The sequence below is a fragment of the Gopherus evgoodei genome, chromosome 11, assembly GCF_007399415.2.
Source record: "Gopherus evgoodei ecotype Sinaloan lineage chromosome 11, rGopEvg1_v1.p, whole genome shotgun sequence".
Taxonomy (NCBI): Eukaryota; Metazoa; Chordata; order Testudines; family Testudinidae; genus Gopherus; species Gopherus evgoodei.
The window spans coordinates 78,783,483-78,809,124 of NC_044332.1; the positions used below are offsets into that span (position 1 = coordinate 78,783,483).

Genomic DNA, 25,642 nt, shown 5'->3' on the forward strand with positions numbered 1-25,642 from the left:
GTTCTGGCAGGATATAAACACGATGAGGATCGAATAATCTACAAGCCTCCAGAAAATTTAGACCTCATTGTTCAAATGACAAATATTTGTCAAGCTTTTCAGATGCTTTATGGAATGCCTCTTTAAAGAGATCTAGATAGGCAAATCTTTTAATGGGAGATAAGTTTTCTGTCTCCCTAAATTTGAAGAACTCTGAGGTGCTTTCTGAAGGGAGCTCTAGATGTGAACTGAACCCATATCTGCAGTTCTTCCAGAAGGTTAAATGCTTTAATTGTCCAAGGCTTCCTGCTCTCAAATGTCAGATTTAAACTGAGAATTTGTTCACATTTCTGTGCTAGAAAAGTGATCAGTTCTTTCAACAATGCCTAATTAGTTGGGTCATTCAGCATTTGCTGAATAGTTTGCACAGAAACTGGGGAGCTGCTATTGCACTCTTCATTAAAAAACTCCTCCTAGAACTGAAAGTTCTTAGAGTGATACTGGACAGCATGGAACAGGCTGTTCCAGGGTGTTCCACTGGTGGGCTAGGAGGCACAGATGCTTTGGCATCTGGAGACTCCTCTTGTAGTTTCTGGTTCATGAAACGGAGGTCCTCACTTTCCTACAACCAGAGTTACAGAACATGTTTTTGAAGCACCTTAAAATGTATCAACCAGCTGAAAAGGCTTTCTAAATGATTCACCAATTAAGTTAACAATATGTGCCAAACAGGTTCTATGCACAGAATTTGGAAACAGTGTAGAAAACACAGAATCAAATGACATTTTCATGTAATTAGCATCGTCAGTATCAATTACTACAACATTTTCATAATCAATCTGGAACTCACTCACTGCTTTGACTACAGCCTGTGAAACAGTTGTGTGATTAACGGCATCTAAAAACACCGTAACCACCAAAAGAGAGTTAATATGCCCACAGCAATCAGGTTGTAATGGTGCAAACAGTACATTCAGAATTGATCTTGCCTCATCATGACAACATTCAACAAAGATAACAGTGATTTTCTTGTCTTTAAGCTTCAGTTTTAAGTTTTCCTTTTCTTTGAGGTACACTTCAGGTACGTATGTCTCAGTTAGTTGCGTCCTACCAGGAATTGCACCACCATTCTGGACCCTGATGTCAAGAAATTCCCCCACAAGTGGGTGGTCAGTCTTTGACAAGGGGATGTTGGCACCTGCTAGTGTCTTCACCCATGCTGTACAAATCTGAAAGCAGAAGTTAGATAAGCCTCGAATGAGAACAAATATTTACCATCCATGTAACATCTTTAATCTTAGATTAACACACTTATTCATATATTTAGTTCTGAATTCCTAGATTTTTATTTAGATTTATAGTATAGTAAATGATCACAGTCAACATTTACAAAAAAAGTAGTTTAAAAACAGAGCTGTCTCTTCAAGATTTCAGAGCAAGTGGAAAGACCCAATCGCGATGTCTGTTCTATGCTACTTATCTTATTTTTCTATATTATAACATTTTCTTATATTTCCACTCACCTCCACACGTTCTCTCTCTGCCGGTGTTTCGTATTTCAGCGGACTTGTAATGGTCTTCTGATGTTTATTTCTGCTTTCCTCTTGATCCGCATCTTCCTTCAGTTTGCGTTTTTTTGATGCAAAATGATCCACAATTACAGACCATTGGTCATAACTGAGAACAACACTGCACAATGTGCAAAATAATTTGGCCCCATCTGCATGCAGTTTTGTGGGGAATTCTTGAGCACAAGAAGCTGGTGTAGCTGTTTTTGATGCATGATGTGAAGGCCGTTCACATTGTGCGAAAGAATGAATATCCCTTTGGTAACTTCATCTGGACCTGGCTAGGTACTTTGGGACGTGTTTGGTTCTGACGTCCTGACATTTTATTGACTGCTTGGTAAATGTTTTATTTGCCCCCCTCCCCCGTCTTTTTTTTTTTTTTTTAAAGAATAAATAAAATAAATCCTTAGCTGTAATCTAATCCCACTGTGCTACTTTGGCCCAGGAAAAAAGTGAGAAGGCACATAGATCTTCCCAGCTGAGGATTCTCTTACTATAATTTATGAGAAGACTCCTTTACATCACACTGGTAATGTAGCTGCCTTAAAACTTTCACAGGTTTATGCTCCTGGGGGAATTGACTGCCAATGGGAACATTTACTAACAATAGGAACATTAACAATGTTACTACCAGGCAGGCTGCTACATTTGTGCCTGAGAGAATGAGAACAATTAACCATCAACAGCTACTTTAACAACATTACTACACAGTCAGGCTGCTACAGTTGTGCCTGAGAGAATGAGAACAATTAACAAGCATACAGGCTGCTACATTTCTGCCTCTAGCCTGCCTCTTGCATAATAAAAAGCCCTACTCTTCTATGCCAGCGAGCTGCAGTAGCAAGCAAGAGGGACAGAGTCTCTCTCTTTTTCTCTCACTTGTTGCCATGCATGTATGCCCAAGCCCCCACCCCCATGATGATGATCAGCCATGCAGACACGCACGACCAGCCCTCCTCCCCCATCTCTGAGGCTGCTCTAGGCACACTGGAACAGATGAATGGGGGTGCATAGGAAAATGCGGGCCATATGAATTCTGCACCCTCACAGGGGGCAGAATTCTGTCAGGAGTAAAAGGGACTCAGGGATGGGGTGCAGCTACTGTTAAACTGCACATTAGAACTGGCATAGCCCAGAAGAATGCTTGAATGGCTGAAAGGCTGGTGGTGTCAGGGAGCGGATACCCAGCTACCATAAGACTCTCGTTCAAGTGAAGACTGGGGATAGAGCAAGGTGACTTGCAGTCCTGGGTATCCCGAGAACCGTCACAGCGACAAGCAAAGGAGTCAACAAAAAGCGGCCTGAAGAAAGGTGGGTGTAAGTAAAGTAGGTCTGATAATTTTGCCTGAAAGGCTGAAGAGAATCTCACAAAAAAGATCATCAAACTAATCTGATACCAAAAACTGTGTAACAGATGTTTACCATGCAAAATGTCACTTGCAGCCAGATCTGCCAATTACCATATACCTGAGCTTTGCATTTTTATTTCATCTATCACATTCAACTTCCAAATGTTGCTTTAAGTTTTTATGCTGAAACACGGCACAGAACTATGCTAGGTGCAGATCCTTCAGTATATGTTTTTCTCCTTTACTTCACTTCTCCAGCAGCCTGACTTGCCTATCCAACAAGGAGTAAATACACCCTTCCAGAGCCAGTCAGTGCCGTTCCTGGATCATACAGATTGGAACATACTTTTCCCACTATCCCACCAAGGTCTCCAACTAATAGTATATATATCTGAGCCTGTCCTGATTCAGAAGGCTTGGGACACAAACTGGAATAACCCATTGTGCTACTACAATATGCATCATACATACAAAATGAGGTGGGCAGAGAGAGGAAGTGATTAAAAGGAACTGAGGGAAAAGCAAAGATCTGAAGTGTAAACAAACCGTTGAACAAACCTGGTTTTCAATATATGGAAATTGCCTGTTAGCTTCCTTCTGGGTTGTCCTGCTGCCCAGAACACCTCCAAAGCTGCCAGATCCCTGAGATGGTTTCACAGCTGACAATAAATGCACACGCCATTTAGTTTACTTGTAGTTTTATATATCCTTGCTTTCTTTGTCATAAATAATTTAAGGCTAGATTTTCAAAACATTCACTAGATGTATGTGCAAAAACCAGAATCTGTACCCTGGCAGATAATACAATATCAGGACTGCATGTGTTTAAAAAGCAAAGGTTTACAGATTTTCCTCCTGCAGTCTGTGTACTTAATGTGCAACAAAACCGAAGTGTTCAGAGAAAGGAAAGGAAACTGTGCATGTCTTTAAAAATGGTAAACAATACCAACACACTTATACATTAAATACTGTGCATGCCAACCTTGCAGGAAAGTTACATAAACATTAACATAAAATTGAGTTCAATGGCCCAAAGAAAAGTATTCAACCAAAAGCAATGCAAGGAATAAACAGCTTCAAGAAAAGGGAAGATGGTCAAAGAGGGACAAAATGGTCAAAGGTGAACTGACACAAAGTAAGTCAGAATCTTATCTTTATACAACCTGCTATTAACACAATTTGCATCGTTTTGCACTTACCAGTATGAACCCTGTCATGGAGGACTGCATCCAGATACATCCTCATTTCGTTTGCGTCCTTAGATGGTACCTTATCAATAGTCAGGAAGCTGGCATCCTTTAGTGTTAGCATCAGGCAACACAATTTTCCACCATTTGGTCGTAAGACCACAGTTTTAATGTTATGGCTTAGCTGGAAAGAAAGTAAAGGTGACTAAAACATAGATCATTGTAAGAAATTAAATTATTTAAGTACTTCCACAATAAAAGTAAAAAACTCCAAAACCAGTTATGTGGTCCAAGAGTTATAGAGAAAGAAAATGTACTAAACCTTAAGTTAATGTGGTTAATGTATTTTTAAAATGTCGCTCAGAAAAGGCAACAGTATCGCTATCACTGACAAGCCCCTATTCTCAAGTGTTTACATTCTGAAACTTCACTGGCTTCAAATGTCTTGTTTCTCTCAATCCGAAATGAATGAGAATTCAGTAAAATTTCATTTAGTTGCTAGAGTTATCAAAGTTAAAGAAATTTTTTACCAAGATTTTTTTTTTCAGATTTTTATCTGTTGTTCAATAACTCAAGACTTTTAGAAACTTTCATATAGTTTAGCCCTCAAAAGGTAAAAATTCTTGACAAGTTGGAAAAAAAACTGGCCTGGTAATCAGTAAGTATAAAAAGATTGCTGAATATTCAGTATCTATTTAACTTGGTGTCTTTTTTTTTAAATAAAGTAAAAAAATTACTAGAGCAACAAGTCAAATACAATGTTAATGTAAATAAAAAAATTGCCCTCCCTAATTAATCCACATATTCATTTGCACTTTCTGCTAGGTTGGCTACAAGAAATCACCTGACCAATTATATTTGTTTTGGTTGCATGTATGTTGAGGAAAACTTTTTTTAAATAGATGAACAAACAGAGTTCTTGGTATCTTCAGGAACCAAGTTGTGCAGCTGCATCACTGTAACTAGGGGCGGCTCTAGACATTTCGCCACCCCAAGCACGGCGTCATGCCGCGGGGGGGCGCTCTGCTGGTCGCCGGTCCCGCGGCTCCGGCGGACCTTCCGCAGGCATGCCGCTGAAGCCACCCTGCCTGCCGCCCTTCCGGCGACCAGCAGAGCACATGCCGGACCAGCGGAGCGCATGCCGTCCCAAGCACGCGCTTGGTGTGCTGGGGCCTGGAGCCACCCCTGACTGTAACATTTCTAGTGTAGACAATCTACTTCAGTCAGTAATTAGTTTTTCATTTAGTGAAGCTACCCTTTCACCATCCTTTATGCCCAATCCTTGCTTTTTTAATTAACTGAAAACTTTCAGTACAGCAAGAATTCAAGTGGGGCCTTCAAATTTTCCACTCTCTCCTAAAACAAGCAAACCAGAGAAGACTTTCAGTCACATCACCATCCAAGGTCAAACCTCCTCTTGCAACTTAAAAAGCTCTGAAGACATGACAGTATTCATCATCCTCCATTCTCTCCAGCCACCAGTTGTGTGTTTTGTTTAAACTAGATTATAAAGTCTCCGGGACAAAGACTGTCTTTTACTATATGTAGAATCTAGCTAGTACAATGGGGCCCCCAATCCAGCTGAGGTCTCTAGGCACCACTAACATAAATTATCATTTTCACAAGTATAAACAGCTGCTAGCTACTGGAGAAAGATTTGTTTGCCTCTATAACATGACAAGAGGGTCTCCCAAACCTGCAGATGAAGAGGTTTCTGATGAATCTGAATTGGAAGACAGAAAAGGGGCCTAAAATTCCTCCCAGTGTTTTCTGTTACAGGAACTGTTGTTCCAATACATGAATATCACCAAATTGCTGAGATTAAATGCACACACTTTGCTTATCACCTTACAGTTGGCATGATCCCTGTTTATTTTTCTACCAACATACTCATTAAAATCTTTGGTAGCACATGATACTAGACTTACTCATCTCTTCAATCCAAACAAATTCCCTGTCATTAATACACAACTTTGCTCATCCGTTCCTAATGTAGATTCAGCAGGTACCTTCTAGACCATTAAATCCCCCCTATCCACTGAAGGGAACCCTCCCCAGGACTCATCAGGTAAGAAAGCAGACAGTCCTTAGGGATATTAAATATACAGTAGCACTTAGACAAAGAATCACTCAAGCTAATCTTTTTCTTACATAGAAAACATAGGACTCACCATACTGGATCCAACCCGACTTTTATGATTTTATACTTTGTCTTTTTTAGATTGTAAGCTCTTCAGAAAAAACACTATCTTCATGTGTGTTTGGACATAACATTTGGGGCACAAATAATTAGGAGGAATGGGATGTAAATAAGAGAAGGAAAATGTAGGCTGTATATATGAGACTTCCTGACAGCGAGATCTATCAAGTCTCCCAAGGAAAGTAGTGGAAGTCAAGTTTTTTGGCACAATTAACATCTAGACTGGACAGAACTGTAGTCCATGTACAATAGTGAAGAGTCTTGCACCTGGACTAAGGGTATGTCTACACTGGGAATTTTCAGCACTTCAACTGGGAAAAGTGCTAGTGCAGACAAGGTGTAGGTGACTAATAGTCTTCACATACATGCTCTGAAAGTTTATCAAATATGCAGAGTTTCAAAAAGGTAATTAGAAAACCAAGATACTACATAGTTAGGTAATTTTCTTTCATGTCTCAAGCTTTTTCATTTCTTCCCAATTAATGGTTTGCTCACTCCTGCCTTGGCATGCCACCCAACAGTAAACCTGAATAATTTAAATATGGTTATACAAAAGGATTAGTGTTCTGGAAATGAAAACCAAGGAACAGTCACAGACGGAAGTTCGTATGATACTTAGTAGTCTTGGAGATGACAGCTGTTCACAAAAGGGAACAATCCACACATTGCTCATACAAAACACTTTGATATTTAGAGTACCTGAAATGTCTTTGGAATTCCTCCAACACTGTAGTGAACCACTAGACTCACTTTGTTGTCCTTCTCCACAATTTCAAAGCTTCCTTCTTTCCATTTTGTAATCCCAGTTTGTATGCTGCGCATCCGGACAGGTCCATGCACCTTCAATGGAGCCATTTTTCTTACAAATAAATAACTTATAACAGATTGATTAAATTTACTTCACCTTGAAACCTGTTAAAAATAAGAAAATTAAAATTGGCAACTGGCAAATATATCCACATAAAGTGTAAAAATAAGGAATAGCACAGTGAAAAAATAGAATACAGTAAATGAAACATAGATAAAGAAATCTTCCACAATTTGGCCAGCATTACTTTAACCCAGTGGTTCCCAAACTTTTCAGGCTCATGATCCCCTTACCCCGTCCATGTTCCCCCTTCACCAAGGCTGAGAGTGAGGCCCTGGCTCAGGGAGAAAATGTGGACAAGAGTAAGGGGGCTGGGGCCACAGCTGAGCACTGAGTGCGGGGCCAGAAGTGGAGCTGGGGAGCTCTGCCTCCCTGTCCCCCGTGGGGGCTGGCCTAGGCCCCAGCCATGGGGTGTGCCCCACAGTTTGGGGACTTCTGCTTTAACCCCTAAATGTTTAACGCTGGGTGAGCTGACTCAGTACAGACACCAAAAGATCTTGCAAATCTAAGAATGTAGTTTCCACAACAAATCCACCTTTAGCTACGACAAGGCAAGGAAAGATGACGGGTAGAGGAGAAAAAAACAACAAAAAATTTTCAAGGAAACCACTTTGTTTCCAAAATTAGACAATAAAACATCTAATGAGAAATCAACTTTTTAATAACAAAATTTATTCTTTGTATTTTACACAGTTGAATTGTCACCTCAACCGCAACCATTTTTCCATGTCAGTCACCTGCTGCATCTTGTCACTGGTCTAGATCATCAACTTCTGAGTACAGATTGTGTTTTTACATTGGTACAGCACACAGTACAAGACTCCAACTTCAATGAGGCTTCTCAGCAACACTAATACAAATTACTAAAATAACATGACAACTTATTCTGTAAATACTTCATGTTTTGATAGGCATTGTCTGATAAAAGCTTTTCTTTCCTTGGTTTTTAATAAGAACTGACATACAACCACCATTTTCTATTTAACTTTTGACTAAAACACTATTCTTAATTACAGCCTAAGACCCATACCAGGTACAGTAACTAAGTAGCATGGTCAAAACAGCTCAGGTTTGAACAATATAGTTTTAAAGGAGTTTCTTTAAAGACAATGAAGGTGTTTCTGCAATGAAGGTTAGTCAGCAGCAATATGCATAGCAGAGTGCCTTACTCAACCTGCCTTTCGTCACTAACCCTGACACAAATTCCATGGAAAGTGATACAGTTTATCCAAAACACAGAAGGGGAAGAAGCTGCTTTCCATCACATTCCCTGGTGCAGGCTCGCTCGCTCTGTTACTGCTCTGCTGGTGCCAAGCAATGGCAGGAGATGCCAATACACACAAGACAGAGGTGTCAGCTGGATCTGCTCTCAGCAAGGTTACACACACCGGCCAGACCGGAGCCGCACTGGAGGGAAAGGCTAAGTGGAAACACACCCGCAGAGCAGAGCAGAGCCTGGCAATGGCCAAAGCCCAGTTCCTCGCCATTCTACTGACTCGCCCCGCTGCCCCCGAGCTCTCCGGCCACAATGCAGCCAGGCCCATGGGAGGAAAGACAGAAGCCGACAGACTCCCACCTCCTGCGGCCTCACAGAGAGGAGCGTCTTCCGACATGGCTCTGCCCCGGCCCCTTCTGACCGGGAGCGGATTCGCTCTTTCCCCGAGAGCCACTGGAGCCCTGCCAGGGAGGCGGCTCACCGCCCCCGGACCCAGCGGGCCCGGGGGGACACTGAGCGCCCCACGCCGGGCCGGGCCCCAGGGCTGAGCGGAGCCGCCAGGACCGAGGAGAACAGCCCGGGGGGGGGGGGGGGCGCGGGGCGGCGGCCGGAACAGGGCGGCGGCCGGAACAGGGCAGCGGCCCGAGGGCGGCCCGGGCTCCCCGTGAGCGGGGGGGCGGGGACGGGGCTCCCCGTGTGTGTGTGTCGGGGGGGAGGGAACGGGGCTCCCCGTGAGTCGGGGGGCGGACGGGGCTCCCCGTGTGTGTGTGTGTGTCGGGGGGGGGTTACGGCCCCAGCCCCGCTCCGTTACCTGCCGCTCGCTGTGTCCCGGGCCCCGCCGGGCCCGGCCGCGCTCGCTCCCTCGCTCCTGAGGGAGACGGCGGCGGGGGGGGGGGGAGGAGGCAGATGGCGGGAAGCGGGCAGCAGCGCGAGAGTCCCCGCGCGAGACACGCACGCACAGCGCGGGCACGTCACCACGCCGCGGAGCACGCGCGCGGCCGACCCTCCGCCTGCCCCGGACGCGGACGGCTCCCAGCCCCACAATCCACCGCGCGCGGCCTGCGCGCGCTCAGCGCACGTGACGGGGTGAGAGGGCGGAGGGCAGGGGTCACGGCGGCGCGCAGGCGGCCTGGGCCCCATGGCGGCGGCGGCGGCGGCAGCGGCCTCCTGATCCCGGCCCCGGGCGGCGCGAGCGGCGGCTCCGAACATGCACAGCCTGGCCACGGCCGCGGTGAGTCCCGCCCCCGCCGTTCGCCTGGTGCCCCGTTCAGCCCGGGGAGGCCGCCAGACTCCGCCCCCCCCGCCTCTCCCGGGCCCCGCTGCTCCGACAGGCGGCGCAGGCCGCAGACACCACCCCCGGTACTCCCCCGAGCGCCGGGTCTCCCGGGCCGGGCCCCGTGGGCAGGTCCCCCCCGCCCCGCCCCAGACCATGCGGGGCTCGTTGTGCCCTCGGCCCCGCTCTGGGGTGCTGAGTTCGGCCTCCCGCCTGCGGAGCCCCCGGGCTCAGGATCCCCCCTGGAGCTGACGGACACGCGGCGCCGCGGCTCTGCCGGGCTGTTTGCGGTGAGACCCCGCTGTAGCCACGTGCTGACTCCGTTCGCTGCAAGGAGCAGAATCGGGCACTTAGCAGCCCGCAGCTTGCCTAGGCGGTGCTGGGAACAGCCATCGCCGGACCGAACACGTGCAGAGCGCAGAGGGGTGAAAGCGGAGGGTTCGCTATCTTAACCCTCCTTGCCTTTTTAGAGCCGTGTGATTCTCTCCTTTCTTGGAGTGGGTAAGGGATTGCTGTGCCTGCCATTAACCCCGGCTGTACACCCGGCTTGCTTGTGATAAGCCGTTTTTAAACTGCCATTTAATAAAAACAAGGGGTTGATGTGAACGGAGAGGAAGTTGTTGAGCGCTGATTGAAAAAGTCTCCAATAAATATGCGCTCTGTGAACTGTGATGAAATGTGGTTACTGGCCACCACCCTGCATTGATATATAGAAATGTAAATGGGGCCGGAAATGTAGCCCTCTCTGCAAGGTACCGATGGCTCTGGTACATAACACTGTCCTTGGGCAAGGCTGTTGGGCCTATAAAAAGGTATTTTTATTTTTTAGGTTGGAAGAGGTTGTTACAAAACCTAAGCACTAAGGCAGAGCACTGGCCATTTACGTAGTGAGACCGCTGGCAGAGCCTGTATTTAGATGCTAATCTGAAAGTGGGGTAAGGTAATAGACGTGAGGTCCAGAGAATGGAGCAGAAACAATAAAGGACAGAAAACCTGAAATAAAAGCAGGAGACTGAAAATTAATCATACCCCTGCTAGGTCATTGTTAAATAAAGGTTCATTTTGGCGTTATCAGGTTGATTTTCTAACAATATGATTAGAAAAACACACACAATTAGGCAATATTGTGTGTTAATCAATGTTTTTTACCCAGAATGCTTGGGGGGGTGGGGGCAGTTGCTTAATTAAAGAAGTTCCCAATTGGCTAAATCCAGTTTGTTATGTAATTGTCAGAGTTGCAATTTGACAGGGACACTGCAGGTGTCTTCAGTGATTTACAAGCACTCAGTGTGTGGTGCTTTAAGACAGCTATGACATCACTCTTGCATAAATGAGGTGCAATAGAGGGCAGTTAGTAAGATCATTGATAAGTATCTGCAATATTTACATAGAGCATTTGACATTCCCCAAGATCTTAGGGAGGGGGACTGAGACTGTGAGCCTTTAAAAAAAAAATTAGAATATTTTATAAGTGACTACATTAAAAATAATTGAGGCTTTCAGGGGGAAAAGTACCAGATGGGAATCTGTAGGGTCTGCGGGAAGAAATTTGATTCTTTCTTAGGAAGGCACTGGACACTATACATTTGTGCATGCATTGCTGAGGAGTTAACATATTTGAACTGTGCATCTGATGAAGTGGGCTGTAGTCCACAAAAGCTTATGCTCAAATACATTTGTTAGTCTCTAAGGTGCCACAAGTGCTCCTGTTCTTTTTGCACATTTGAACTGTTAACTTGAACTGAGCTTTCCAATATATGTAGCAAAATAGACCTGAATGTTTAGCTGTCGAAGGGCTTGTCATTCAGTCATAAACAAACACAAATTAGACCTTCCAGTTTACCATGTATTTCTAAGCTCTATTATAGGAGATGCTAACAGGATTACACTTCTAACTCTTGCAACAGAATAAATGTCACTTTTCACCATTCAAGAAATACCCTGGTTTGAGGTTCTGAAAAAGTATCTGGAAAACAGGGAGAGAGGAGAGGGGGCCGAAAGGATTGATTCGAGGAAAGATGAAGAGTTAGAATGTGTAGTGAGCTTTGCAGGGCAGGGATTGACTGTGTCTGACATCTGCAGATAATCTGGTATCACTAAATAAATTCTTTCCTAAGTGAATAAGAGTAAGGGGTTATTACGTCTACAGATTTTTAATAGCATAAATACCCAGGGTGGGGAAGGATTAGAACAGAGGTAGGCAAACTATGGCCCAAGGGCCACATCTAGCCCACGGGCCTTCTGCCCAACCCCATAACTTCTGGCCTAGGAGGCTCGTCCCCAGCCCCTCCTCTGCTGTTCCCCCTCCCCCGCAGCCTCAGCTCAGTGTGAGCTGGCGCAATGCTCTGGGAGGCCGGGCTGTGAGCTCTTACCAGGCCATGGCTCTGCAGCTGCCCTGCCCAGCTCTGTGCTCTGTGCTGCGCGATGGTGGGGCTGGCTCCAGCCGGGTGGCGTGACTGCCTGTCCTGGTACTTTGAGCAGCGTGGCTGTAGCGCCGCCAGCCACTGGTGCTTCAGGCAGCGTGGTAAGGGGGCAGGGAGCGGGGCGGGGGGTTGGATAGAGGGCGGGGAGTTCACAGTGGTGATCAGGGGGCGGGGGTGTGGATGGGGTTGAGGTGGTCAGAGGGTGGGGAACGGGGTTGAATGGGGGCAGTCAGGAAGGGGGGGTGTTGGATGGGGCAGGGGTTCCAGGGGAGCAGTCAGGAATGAGAGGAGGGGTTGGATGGGGCAGCAGGGGGCAGAGGGTGCTTAGGGGACAGGAAGGGATGGATGGGACGGGAGGTCCAGGGGTTGTCAGGGGACAGAGAGGGATCAATTGGGTGGGTGGTCCCAGGGGGGTGCTCTCAGAGGACAGGGAATGGCGGGGGGCTGGATGGGGCAGTAGTCCTGGGGGGGCCATCAGGGGGTGAGAAGCGGGAGGCGGGTCAGATTGGGGTTGGGGGCCGGGCCATGCCTGGCTGTTTGAGGAGGCACAGCCTTCCCTAACCAGCACTCCATACAATTTCAGAAACTCAATGTGGCCCCTCCATAAAGTTTGCCTGCCCCTGAGTTAGAATGTGCATGGGATATAACTGAGCCCAGTGGATGAAATTAAGAGGAAAATCTTTACTTAAATATAAGGAAACTCTTGCTGATATTGAGAAGGGAGGCTGTGGAATGGTATCCCAAAGAATTGGATGAACCTTAATACACATCTCTTATCTCCAACTTCCAGAGTTCTGTAAAGATTGGTCCCTGTTGTACAGTTTCACTTGGGTACTAGTTGATTTCACTTCCTAATTCTCCTGCAAGATTTGAGTTGCAGAGGACACTGCAAGAGAATGCTTAAATCTAAATACACTGTAACTGGTTGTTCTAAACTTCAAGAAAATAGTCCTATTTCATATCTAGTTAAACGTGAATTTTCAACCTAAACTACCAGATTGTCTCTTTAATAGAGCAGCAGTGCATTAGTTTATATTGCTGTTGTAAAAACCATTCAAAAAGGCATGAGACTTTGTTTTTTTAAAATAAAGTTTAGCTCTCTGTAAAGGAAATCAGAGAAATCTTAAAATCCTGGATTCCTCAGTGTGATTCTTTTCTACCTGAGAACTCACTGAAGATGTTACTCTTTCACTGATCTTGTGGGAAAGTGGGTATGGAAATATCTTTAAAAACGCTCATGCTTAATCTTAAAAATATTACCCGAGTGTGGGTACAGATTCAGTTCTCTCTGTCTTATTCTGGAAAGGATTTTTCCCACAAAGCAAATTAATAAAGGGTTCCTTTAAGATATACACCTTTAGCCCGATGTAATGTGACTCGATATAACACGAAGTCGAATATAACGCAGTAAAGCAGTGCTCTTGCAGGGCGGGGCTGCGCACTCCGGCCGATCGAAGCAAGTTCGATATAACACGGTTTCACCTATCCTGCAGTAAGATTTTTTGGCTCCCGAGGAAAGTGTTATATCTGGGTAGAGGTGTATACTTAGGGAAGAGACTGACATTCTTGGGGACACAAGAAAGATGGATTTGTGCAACACCTAGCTGTAGCACAATGTCTCTCTAGCAACACTTTTTAATGCCCCGTTGTACCATGTGGAGGTTGATGAAATAATCAGAATTTTTTTCATTTATGTTGGACACTTATTTTAATGAGTTTTGAGTGAGTGTCGCTTGTGTTGAAAAGCTGCTGTCTTGAGCTTGTTGGAGGTATAAAAACAGTGGACTCTAAACTAACATGTTTTAAGTACTCCTTTAAATACATTTTTATAATGCTTACACTTTGAATGCAGGGTCTAGTTAACGTCGACAGGGTTGGCGCCATGATATAGCACAGTTTTCTACTGGAAAAATAATGAAAAATAACCTGTCTTAGTCTTTTGCTTGTATAGATGTGAAGTCGTGTGATTCACTGAATGTTGCTGAGGGAAGTTGCTAGATAACATTTTGCCAGAGGATTCAGAGAAACTACAGTAGCGATAGATTTATTCCATGAAGCAAAGCCGCCTGTCCATGTTTCATGGCAGGTGAAATGATGAGCATTGTCTGAGACCATTATCTGTATCCAGAACATGATTAGAAAAGCAGGTCTGCTGCTTTCTCCCTCCTCTAATTGAGATTGCATTAACTGTCTGGCTTCATCTGTCTCTCTCGAAGTGAAAAGAGTCTGGTTTGAATCTGATAAAAGCACAATGTACTTAACCATTTTATTGTCTCCCCTCAAGCCTGTGCCGACAGCACTGGCTCAGGTGGATAGAGAAAAGATCTATCAGTGGATTAATGAGCTCTCCAGCCCTGAGACCCGTGAGAATGCCTTGCTGGAGCTGAGTAAGAAGCGTGAATCAGTCCCTGACCTGGCCCCAATGCTATGGCACTCATTTGGCACAATTGCGGCTCTTCTGCAGGTGGGTGCTTTGCCTTTGCACCTGAAACGATGCTCGGGTGCTGCATGGGTGCCCGGGAGAGCGCACTCATTGGTGTGGCGTCTCTTGGGTTTCCTGAGTTACCGAGCTGTCCCTTAACCCTTCCTACTGCAAGGAAGCCTTCCGAAGTCCCTTCCTGTTCACCTTTTCAGCACTCCAACATGTGCCACAGCTGCTGCTTGCCTCTCTGAGTATGAGATCTAGGGGGTTTCCTTTGAGGAATTAAATTAAAATCAGAGGAATGGGCACTGAGAAACTCCTGTCAGCATACGCATGGAGCAAGGGAGGAAAGTCAGAAAGCGCTTATGTTAGAAATGGACCGGCATGGGTCAGACTTTTCCTCCTCACTCATGTCCTTATAACTGCTCCCTGTGCACATGCAGTTCATCCTTCCTGGTACCATAGCGGCTTCGCTTCAGGGAGATCAGAGGTCCCAGCATATCCCAGATCAGGATAGAGCTTTGCATGCCGGGATTCTGGGCATAGTGAACTGCGCTGCTGTTGTTTGGTGGTACTTCCAGGGCATCAGTATCTAACTATAGATACCATAGTATCTAACCAACAATTAAGGGCAGCTGTAATTTGCTTAATTATATGCAAAGTGGATGCATCACCTTGATACCTGGCAATTTGCACGGTGCAGCCCTCAGCTGGGCAAAGTTTGAGTTCCCCGGGTTACATAACTTCCTTTTAAAATGATGCTTGCAGCAGTGATGTGGCAAATAGAAGGCAGCCTGGCATCTCTTTGGCACTTGCAGCCACTTATCAGGCAAATGTATTTCTGCAGCTTGGTCCAGTTTTCTCCTTTAATTTTGCTTTGTTTAACTTTCTTAGGAAATTGTAAATATTTATCCATCAATCAACCCGCCAACTCTGACAGCCCATCAGTCTAACCGAGTCTGCAATGCTCTGGCACTCCTGCAGTGCGTTGCGTCACATCCGGAAACCAGGTAAATGTCATCAGGCATATTGGTTAGCCTCGAGGTCCCTGCAAACTGTGTAAATGGTTTGCTTTGTGTTACTCTGGGCAAGGGGTAAGTGCTTTGAACTGCCTCCACATTAAAGGCAGTGTGGCATGTGACACTAAATAATAGACAGCAGCACTGTGTTGTCACTGGTTCCTTTGGGGATCTTTGCATGCAGCGTTACAGAAGCCCCAAACACAAGACGTTACGTATTGAGATTTCCTTAAATACCCTGGTCTCTAGTGGTCTCGCCAAGACACTCCAGCTGAGATTGGGGCCCTGTTGTGCTAGCACCTGATAAGAGCTTGCAGTGTAATTTGAGAAGACAGCAGGTGGGAGGAAGAGGGGCACAGCCTAGGAAAATGTCCCAAAATCACTCAGCAGGTCAGTCGAAGTGCCAGGTCTGGGGTCCCAATCAAGTGCCGTATTTGCTGGAGAACACTGCCCCTCCAATATCCTAGGGCCTCATTGTCCCTGTTGTTTGGACAAGGAAAGGAATAATCCAGGTGCTCGCCTTAAAGACCTGTACCTGAAACCCAGAAGAAATCCGGCCTAATGGCCATGTTCTCTCATGTTTCCATTCTCCCTGTTGATAAGGCCCTGTAACAAAATTGGAGGGACAATGAGGAAGCAAGATGTCTTTCAGCCTCTGCCAAACAAGGTTTAACAGCACTGCTCCTTAAGCCAGTCTACAAGGAAACAGTCCAGATTTTTCACTGGATTCCTTTATAACTTCATAAAAATGTGAAAACTCAAGAAGGGTGGAGTCTCTTTACTCTGAACGCAATCCTGTGCATTCAGTAGCGAGAGCTCCCCGAGGATCGCCTTTGGAAATGGTATGTCAACAGGGGAACCTCTTCCTCTGGGGACTTCCCACAGTCAGAATCCTTTCCAGTCCATTCTCAGAAATGGGTTCTGGGGCTGGGCGCCAGGGCTGACTGAGTGCTGTGGTGATGGTTGGTCCTGTGCAGTATTTATACTGTAGTAGTATCTAGAGGCCAAGCAGATTTGAGATCCCATTGGGCCGGGGGCTGGGCATGCACCTGGCAAATAAGTCGCTGCACCAAAGCACCTGCAGCCTACAAGATCAGCTGTTACATGGGTGAGACAAGAAGCAGATCAGGATAGGGGGATGGGATAATACAGAAACGTGGATATGTATGATCCTTAGCCTGTTGGGAGCGGTACCTGTGACCCGTCACCTGCCTGCCCATCCTGCACTGACGGTGCGGCTTGGAGCATGTCACTTCCCCGCTCTCCATTTGTAAAAGGAGGATACTTTGCCTGCCGCCCAGAGCGATGGGTGTTAACGTCTGGTCAGGTGGAGGCAGATGTGCCACGCTGCGTTACTGGATTGTGTGTTCTGTTTAGCCCTCTTGGCTTTTCGTGGTGTCTGTTCAATGTGTCTTCTTCCTTTTCTTCCAGGTCAGCCTTCCTCGCAGCTCATATCCCCCTCTTCCTGTATCCCTTCTTGCACACAGTTAGCAAGACTCGTCCATTCGAATACCTGCGGCTTACCAGCCTTGGAGTGATTGGTAAGCAGCTGTTCAAACGCTGGGAGCACCGGCTCCTCCTTTCCTGTGGGACGCTCATCCCATGCCTTTAGTGTAGCAGCACCTTAAACCACTGGTGCTGTCCTTCCCTACGTGATCTTCTGAGTTACGTGAGAACGTCTAAGTTCCCACCGCTGTGCGGAGAGCTTACCAGCGTGACTCCTAATGGGAACTGTGTAGATCAGGTCTGCGTGTCAGTGACAGAAAAGACCCGGCTATGTTGCTGGTGGGTTTGTCACACCAAATGCAAGTGCGCGGCTGATGTATCGATCGCATGTGCCTAAGCCGCGTCGTGGTTTGGCACAAGAAACATTGGCTCCATTGGGAAGTTCTGGCCTCAGAGCAGGTGGGGAGTTCACTTGCAGGAACAGGGAAGCTGCTGTTTCTTCAGCTACAAGCTGAACCTGTCAAGAGAAGTAATTACGGAAGGGGCCAAACTTCCAGAGGCTTTCTCCATTTTCTTGTCGTGAATTTACTTGGGTGTCATTTTCCCCTATTTTTTTCCTAAAAGCTTTCTAACCCAGCACAGTAAGTGGGCCATTAAGATGGTGTCTCTGAGATGCGTTCATTTTTCATAAAGGTCACCAGTGGTCAACTGATGGTACGATTCAGATTGGGTTTGTTTTATTGCTGGGAGGAGACAAAGCTTAGCCTTCACCTGCCTTTTAAAAAATGGCATATTTGCATCATTCTGCTGAACCGATGCAGTTCCCTAGACAGAAACGTCAGCAGATTCAGCATGAGGATTGCACTGGCTGCACAGTGCCCCCTTTAAAATCCTGGGCTGAATGCAAGCACAGATTTATATAGCACGTTCCCATGCCAGTCACACTGTTCTCGACTCCAATACTGGCTCAGGGAAGCAGTCTGCACTCCCATGCGCAGCGTGGTGAGGATGTGTGCCTTGGAGCACAGCTTCCAGGGACCTTTTGGTCACCCGGCATTCAGTGTTGCAGGAAGCCATCTTCTCTTCCCCTTTTTTTGTGTGCGTCACTTGGCATGTTGGTCCCAATGTGCTAGTTGGTTCTCATAGAGAAATGGCCCAGTCCCTGCCGCGTGAAGCAAGCAGTGTAAAGTCAGACAGAGAAGAGCAAGGGGAGGGGTACAGCCAGTGCGCGATGAAGGTAGCGTTCGCCATACTCTTGGTAGCATCAACGCTTTCATCTTTTCCAGTGAGCTGTGTACCTCATTCCCAGTTTCTCGCTGCAAGTCAGCTCAATCCACCCGGGTGCCATGGGACTGGACAGTCCTCTCAGCTGGCCATGACCCCGGTTAATGGCTCTTAAGTTCCAGACAAGCAAGTGGGTGGGCCGCTTTCGGCAAAGCAGGTGCTAGGAAGCCAAAGGATTGTCCCCACCAAATGGTAACAGTTTGAGAAGCCGAATTTGGGATACGGCTGCTGCTTGAGCCATCGCTCCGTAACCATTCAGATAGTCTTTCTTGGAGCTCGGGCATTGCCCGAAGTCTCCTGTGCTGCTGGACAAACCCGAGCAGTGCTTGCATTCCTATCGTCGCCGTGGTCATATAAATCTTTGCCCCTTAGCTCAGGCTGCTCTTTCAAAGACAGGAGTCGTTAAAATCTGCAGCTCTTTTGTCTGTTTTTAGGGGCCCTGGTGAAGACGGATGAGCAAGAAGTGATAAACTTTTTGCTGACAACAGAAATCATCCCCCTCTGCTTGCGCATCATGGAGTCTGGCAGCGAACTTTCCAAAACGGTATTTGCTTTTAGTTGAATGAAGTGATTTGTTTTTTGTTGGCCGTTTCCCAGGTGTCATGTTCATGTCCTTGCACTCAGCAGATCAGTGCATCTTACCACTTAGTTTGAACGTCCCCCTGTTGAAACTGGACGTCATAAAACGACAGGGGCAATTGCTGATCCCTTTATCACCTGTAAAAATATTGCTCTGAAGATCTGAGCTGGATGTTATCCACCGGCATCCTCCGCACTAGCCAGAGAATTGTATTCCGTCATTCCTGTACCTAACCCAGTCATTAAAGCATTAAATCATCTCTTCTAGAGAGGCAGCCTGGCTGGGTAACACTTGAGATGAAAACCACAAGCCAGCTGGGCAAGGTTGTATATGGCTAAGCAGGGTCCTCTCTGTCTCCCCTCTCTCGACTGTTGACCGGTCTGAATTGCCCATTACCTCAGGTAGCCTGGCAGTAATTGTTAGGCCATGTCCACGTTGGCAAAATGTACGTCGCTCAGGGGTGTGAATATTCCACCCCCCCCGAGCGATCTAAGTTACGCTGGCATAAGCATCGCTGTGCAGAGCGCTGTGTCGGCGGGCGAGCTGCTCCTGCCGCTCGTTAGGGGTGGTTTAATGATGCAGACAGGAGAGCTCTGTCCCGCCAGCGTAGAACAGCTGGATGAGAGATCTGACAGCAGTGCAGCTGCGCTGGTACAGCTGTAGTGGAGACACAGCCTTAGCGAACAGCCCGTCATTGCTATCCAGCTGTTGTATCTGCCTCTCTTCCCTTTGGAGCATTGTTGTAGCTGTGTTGGCCCCAGGATATTTGAAAGACAAGATAGGTGAGGTCGTTTCTGTTACTGACCCAACGTCTGTTGGTGGGAGAGACAAGCTTTCCAGCTGCACAGGGCCCTTCCTCAGGGCTGGGAAAGGTGCTGCAGCTAACTGCGAGGTGAAACACATGGTTTAACACAAGTTGTTCACACACATTCTGAGGGACACACGTTCAAGGTGAAGTCGCCCATTAACACCCCAGCAGTCATAGGACAAAAAAGAGGATTAGTGGGTTACAGATTGTGGTAACAAGCCATAAATCCAGTGTCTTCATTAAGACCATGATTGTTAGTGCCTAGCAAAGTTATGAATATCTGGCGGGGATGATTTAGTTGGGGTTGGTCCTGCTTTGAGCAGGGGGTTGGACTAGATACCTCCTGAGGTCCCTTCCAACCCTGATATTCTGTGAGTCTATGAATTGAAGCTCCCAGGCTCGTCTTTTGAAAGCATTCTGTGGGTTTCCTTTGAGGCCGGGGACTGGTAGGTCAGAGAGAGCGCTCGCTTTGTGACAGGCATTCGCCTGCAGGGGCATGGTGTGTTCGTCTTCTATCGTCTTTCTGTGCGAGGTTATATGGGGGAGTATTGATTTCATCCACGTCATCATTGGTGGGGCATTGGGTGAGTTACACCGCATGTTGTGATAGGTGTGTGTAGTGCCCAGGGATCCTGAAAGGTGTGTTGTGGGGTGTAGATCTCTGTAGCGGTGGAGAGATGTCTGCAGGTTTTGCATCTGTTGTTCAGATCAGGGTCTGGTGCCCCTTTGAGTTGGTGGGTCCTGATGTTTGTTCCTTTCTCCCCTTCACAGTGATTTCCATGTGCTGTGTAAAGACCAACTGTTCCTTCTGGTTTGAAACGGAGTAAACCTGTTAGCCCCCCCCCCGTTGAAATACTTGGTGCTCTTGGCATGCATCCATTGTGCAGTTGGTTGGGGTTGCTGTCAGAAGAAGAAACAGGACGTGGTCCGTCACAGGCGCAGCTGGTTGAGTGATTTCTCCCCTCTGTTCCAGGTTGCTACGTTTATTCTACAGAAGATCCTCCTCGATGATACAGGATTGGCGTATATCTGCCAGACTTACGAGCGGTTTTCTCATGTCGCCATGATATTGGTAGGATTGGTGCTGCCTTCACTTACTAAAGGGGTTACACTGGAGCAACCAGCTTGTGTTTACTCATGAGAGCACCTGCTGCCAAGGGTCTCTCCTATGCAGGCTTCCCATGGTCAGTTTTGTAAATTCACCGGCAGCTTGTCGTCTCACTCTTACTAGGATGGGTGTAAAAGATATCTTTGATATTTCTGAATAGACTGACTCAAACCTGCACAGTTAGAATCTCCAAGGAAGATCCCTCAGTAGGGGGAGTGAGGTGGGACGTAAACGATGCAAAAAGAGCTATTTTAGCAGCATAGATCAGTTAATATCCAATGGGCCTGAGGTCGGATTATGTAGATTTCTGTCAAGTGCTTATTAGAGATTCGTTACCCCTCTCTCACGGCTCCAAAGGGTGGGGAATGCTCTCACCTATGGGCAAACCGAGTGAGCAGATGCTGGAAACGTAGTCCTGGGAAATGCTTTCCATCCTGACCCTTGGCCCAAAGCCCAGGGAGGTGGAACTCTTGCAGGTCCTGGGTTGAATATGAATTAATCAAGTTTTGAAGGAAATGGCCGGTGATATAATCTGTAATGACATCTGGGTCCATCCTGCTGTAAGTAGGTCTTGGTGGGAGAGAGCCTCGCAGTACTGGCCCTGGTTTGAGTTGGGGTCATCTCCTGTTAGTGTTACGAGCTAGACTGGGAAGATGACATCCGCCTGCCAACAGGCACCAGTCACCTCTGCTTTGGTGGCTGCCAGGACCCGGTCCCAGTCCTGGGAGAATGAAACAAAACTTTCCAGTCCTTTTTCTAAACCCCGTTTCTCTAACCGGACCGCTCCTTTGTTGAACAGGGTAAGATGGTCCTACAGCTCTCCAAGGAGCCATCAGCAAGGCTGTTGAAACATGTGGTCCGCTGCTACCTTCGCCTTTCCGATAACCCAAGGTAAACATTTTAGGAGTGTTCAGGGGCTCTTGGGGGGCAAAGAGCAAAGGTGCTTCCCCCTCTCACTTCAAGTGCCATTCCATCGGGATTCCCACTTCGTGTGTCTGCCTCTTGGTCAGCCTTGGGACCTTTCTCGCTCCAGGCCTATGAGCTCCCCCAGGACCTGCCAACCTGCCAGCTCCCCCAGCTGGGCTCTGCCCAACTCTGGTAACGCGGGTTGAATGGTCATAAATTACAACTGTCCCAGTGCGACTTGACCCCGTAGGGACCAGGGCTGGTGCCGCTGCGTGAGCCCTGCCTCGCTCCTCTGGAACTGTGCTGGTGGGTGACACGGAGAAGTGCTGCAAAGGGCTCGTGGACTAACGAGGGGCCACATCTCCGGCTAGCTGTATTTGTATTTACTCTGTCCCTCGCTGGGCAGGCTCCGAAGCCTCTGACTCGGCTTCTGGGCAGACATGCCGCCCTCCCTTGTGTCTGGAAGGGGGTTGTGACTGGGAATGTGTTGGGATGCAGGTGGGGGCCCTTGGGTCAGTTCCCTTTAATGTGGGGGATCTGCCTGGAGCCCTTGGGTTTGGGGAAGGAGGGAGGTCGGGGTGGGGAGTTTCCCAGGCTGTAATGTTCCAGCAGGGGGCCGGCTCCCCTCTTGTCAATGTGAGTTTATTTGTTGGTCCCCCTGTTTCTTGTCTCCTGATGTAGGGCACGAGAGGCTCTCAGACAGTGCCTTCCTGACCAGCTGAAGGACACCACCTTCGCCCAGGTGCTGAAGGACGACACCACCACCAAGCGCTGGCTGGCACAGCTTGTCAAGAACCTGCAGGAGGGTCAGGTCACCGACCCCAGGGGCATCCCCCTACCCCCGCAATGACACCCGTGTGGGGCGGGGCACCAGGGAGGAAACAGCTCAGGTTTACAGAGAACCAGGAACCGATGACCTCTTCCAGAACCGCCTGGGTGTGCAGGCCGGCCTCCCAGCCAGCAGGACTGCTTCCCCGGCCACAGGGGGATTGTGACACCAGCACATACTGTTACCACAGCTTACAGCCAGGCACCACCTCTTCCCAGCTCGACTGGCGTCTGCCAGGGCCGTGCTGACCGTGGACTCTTCCTCGTAGCGCAGTCTCCGTGCCGGCGGCGCGTGGGGCACGAGCTGCTGCCCTCACATTCCTTGTCACTCACCGTTTACAAGTCTGTTAGACGAGCGAGCTCAATAAAAGGTGACCTGTTGTTTTATCCCCTCCTGAGAGCGCGAACCGGCTGCGTCTCGCCCAGGGCGCGGCTCTCTCCCCGTCTGACGTGAAGCAGCTTCTCTCTGGCTGAGTGTCTGGCTGCTGCAGCTGCCTGCCCAGGCTTTGGTTTCTGTTTGCGAAGGGTGATGGCTGGAGCGAGGCCCATCTACGCTCCAGTGGCTGGGGGAGCGAGGGAAAGGGGAGAACTTGCTATTAAAGCAGCTGGCCAAGGTTTTGACTTCCTGGGTCCTGGCCCTTCCTTGGGGGTGGAGATGACAGCAGGGTAGCGTTCCTGGGCTGTAAATTGTGCGTTTCAGCCACCGTGACTGCTGCCGTCGAAGCACCGTGAACTGGCTGCCCGGCGTCCCCTGGACTGAAGGACAGCACCTCATAGCGCTGCCCTCTGCCAGCAGGATGGAGCTGGGTTCGAAAGCCCGCACTGCTGGCCAGGCTGAGGCAGCAGCTCCTGAATGTGTTAGCTCGGCCGCTTTGCTGTCCAAAGCCCGTTGAACGAGGAGATCCTGCCTCTGGGCGGCAGGAGCCATTTCAGGCAGGTGCCAAGGGCTCCAGGGACATCAGCTTTTCTGGGGTGCCCAGGCCTCAAGGCTGCCTCCATACACAAGGGCTCTGGCTCTCTTGTCCGTCCCCCATCTGCCCGTTCTCCCCGGCCCAGCAGCAGTAAAGGCGCTCGCCTGCCTGCGTGGGGAGGGACAGGCTAGATTTTCCCGCTGAACCGAGCGGGGAGGCAGGTTGGCCGTAACTTGTCCAGCAAGGCTTGAAGCCGGGGCCCCCGGTGACTGCCATGCCCTCACCCCACAGTGAGAGCTGGGCTTGGCCGCGGCACCGAGCCTGCCAAATCTCGTGCTTCCTCGGGGAGAAGCTTTGTCCCTTTTCGCTGATTGTCGGCCATGTTGTGCCAACAGTGTCTTAACCCCCTCCAGGCCTCTCCTCCCCTAGCCCGCGGCCAGCCCTGCAGAACGGGCAGAGCGCCAGGCTCCCTCCCTTACCCCGTCTCTGGTTTTATAACAGTCTCATTTTTTCCATCCCCGCCTTGACGCGACTTAAAAATGCTTCTGTTTTGTAACTTAAACTTAATAAAAAAAAACAAACCCCAAAGCACCACTGCTCCGGTCTGATCTCTGAGTGCGGGATCAGAGGGGGCCGTCCGCAGGCAGGAGGGACGGGAGGCCGGGTAAGCGCGCCCTCAGGCTCCCAGATCCTCGGTCGATCAGCAGTGGGGTGTGGGAGGTGAATCTGCTCCAGGGAGGGTACTGGCAGTTTTAAGTGGGTGTCTCCCTGACCTGTCCAGTGTCTCGACCCACCCCACAGTCTTGTCTGTGCCTGGTTGCAGGAGCTGTTTGTGTCTTGTCTGCGCCATTCAGGTGAGTGGAACACGGCGATGGCTCTTAATCTTGTGTTTGGCCGAAGCCACCCGCTGTCAGGTCCTACAGCGTAGCGCTGAGTGGGCTGAGGTGGAAATCTCTGGTTCCCAAACACCTCCAGGGAAACGCTGCCCTGCTTCTGGAGGAGCGGGGCTGAGGGGTTCATTTCTAATCCCCTTCCCTGGGCCTGCTGGCTGGGCTCAAAGCAGCCACTTTCCTGCGGAGCAGTTACAGATAGTTTGTGCACTCTGGGCTTCCTAGCTAGCTCCTGACTGCAGCATGGCAGCGCTCCCCTGCTGAGCTTACCCGCCCCTCGCTGGCGCTGCCCAGGCCCCAGCCATGCCCATCCGAGGAGTCAGTCCTGCTAGAGCAGCTGCATTGCGCTGGGGCTGCAGGTCTGCCTGAGGCGCAGTGAGGGTAAAACAAGGCGATCGTCGGGGGGTTCGGCCGTTCCTGAGCTGCGTGGAAAGGCAGATGGTAAATGACTCCGGGATTCCGGTGTGAACTAGGCCTTGTGCCATCCTCTGAACCCCATTCCAGCTCCTGTCTCTCAGCCTGGCTAGCGGCCTCCTCTTAGATGGGGGCTTTTCCCCCTTCCTGCGTGGGGACCCTGGCAAGAGCTGTCCGGTGATTTGTGGTGGACCTCGTTGGCGTGAGTCCCGTGGGAAGATATCAGGTGCTGCCTGCCAGCAAGGGAGAAATGAAATGTACCTTCCTTCAGTGGGGGTGAAATCTCCAAGCCCCCCCGGGAGCGGCTGGGTTGCGCTGACTGAGGGCGTCGACGTGACCGTGCGCCAGCGGCCAGCAGACAGCAGAGCTGGACACAGAGGCTTAGCTGGGCCTGTCGGGGCTGCAGATCGCTCCCGCCAGCACCAACAGCCTAATCCTCCACCCAGCCGCTGTTAACCTGGACTCCTGGCAGCGCCGGCCTGGCTCACAGCGCCTCGGGGACGGCCTGAGTTCAGAAATTCATCTGGGCTTGTGCAGGACGGCGACTGGCAGAGCCATTCCCGGCTGTGAACTGACAGAACCTGGCCGCCTTCTGGCAGGTAGGGAAACTGAGGCACTGACGGGGCTAGACGGCTGGGCTCCCACCTCCCTCTGCGAGGTGCCGCCCACGGGCTGGGCTGGTGTTACTGTAGCAGGTCTAGAGTGTGGCGGCTCTTGGCAGAGCGGGACGTAGGTGATCTGGGCTCTCCCCAGCTCTGCCTGGATCCTTTGCAGCCCCCTGCCCCAGTTGGTCCATCGGCCATTCCCCCCATCCCTTCCTGCTTTCTGCGGGGACCCCGAGGGAGCACTGCGCCCAAGGCACTCAGGCTGTGGGAGCCAGGGACGGGTCACAGCGCGTGAGCGAAGCGTCAGGCTGATGGCCGCGGGTGGCTCGTTTGTCACCGTGGCTCTGAGCTCCCCTCA

The 25,642-nt window shown here is 49.1% G+C and overlaps 2 protein-coding genes across 6 annotated transcripts in view; one reads left to right on the forward strand and one right to left on the reverse strand.

Annotated features, from left to right (window-relative positions):
- The window catches only part of USP37 (ubiquitin specific peptidase 37), a 61,075-nt gene extending 51,741 nt beyond the window's left edge, over window positions 1-9,334 (reverse strand). The window contains exons 1-4 of one of the 3 annotated variants that reach the window (XM_030579790.1): window positions 9,179-9,334; window positions 6,983-7,142; window positions 4,096-4,267; window positions 3,455-3,555 (exon numbers count right to left, since the gene is read on the reverse strand). In XM_030579790.1, the coding sequence (XP_030435650.1) occupies window positions 3,455-3,555; window positions 4,096-4,267; window positions 6,983-7,138 (429 nt within the window). In that variant the 5' untranslated portion in view covers window positions 7,139-7,142; window positions 9,179-9,334. Of the gene's footprint in view, window positions 1-3,454; window positions 3,556-4,095; window positions 4,268-6,982; window positions 7,196-9,178 lie in introns of all 3 variants that reach the window. The other 2 variants (XM_030579791.1, XM_030579788.1) reach the window with 2 other exon arrangements.
- A 162-nt stretch (window positions 9,335-9,496) lies between these two features.
- Window positions 9,497-23,966, forward strand: CNOT9 (CCR4-NOT transcription complex subunit 9). 3 transcript variants are annotated; one of them, XM_030580144.1, is made up of 8 exons: window positions 9,497-9,598; window positions 14,348-14,527; window positions 15,380-15,495; window positions 16,936-17,045; window positions 18,669-18,778; window positions 20,596-20,694; window positions 21,530-21,621; window positions 22,318-23,966. In XM_030580144.1, exons 1-8 carry the CDS (start codon window positions 9,575-9,577, stop codon window positions 22,484-22,486), a joined length of 900 nt encoding a protein of 299 aa, XP_030436004.1. In that variant the 5' UTR covers window positions 9,497-9,574; the 3' UTR covers window positions 22,487-23,966. The 3 variants fall into 3 exon arrangements, with proteins under 3 accessions (XP_030436004.1, XP_030436002.1, XP_030436003.1); XM_030580142.1 differs by lacking the exon at window positions 9,497-9,598 and having other exon boundaries at window positions 13,550-14,527; window positions 22,312-23,966; XM_030580143.1 differs by lacking the exon at window positions 9,497-9,598 and having other exon boundaries at window positions 13,554-14,527.
- Window positions 23,967-25,642: the final 1,676 nt, after the last annotated feature.

Bases quoted from the DNA above. Each gene is read 5' to 3' on its own strand.
- CNOT9 (XM_030580142.1), top strand. From the start codon at position 14,315: ATGTACTTAACCATTTTATTGTCTCCCCTCAAGCCTGTGCCGACAGCA. The intron at 14,528-15,379 runs GTGGGTGCTTTG...TAACTTTCTTAG, and splicing joins CAATTGCGGCTCTTCTGCAG to GAAATTGTAAATATTTATCC. The intron at 21,622-22,311 runs GTAAACATTTTA...TCTTGTCTCCTG, and splicing joins CGCCTTTCCGATAACCCAAG to ATGTAGGGCACGAGAGGCTC.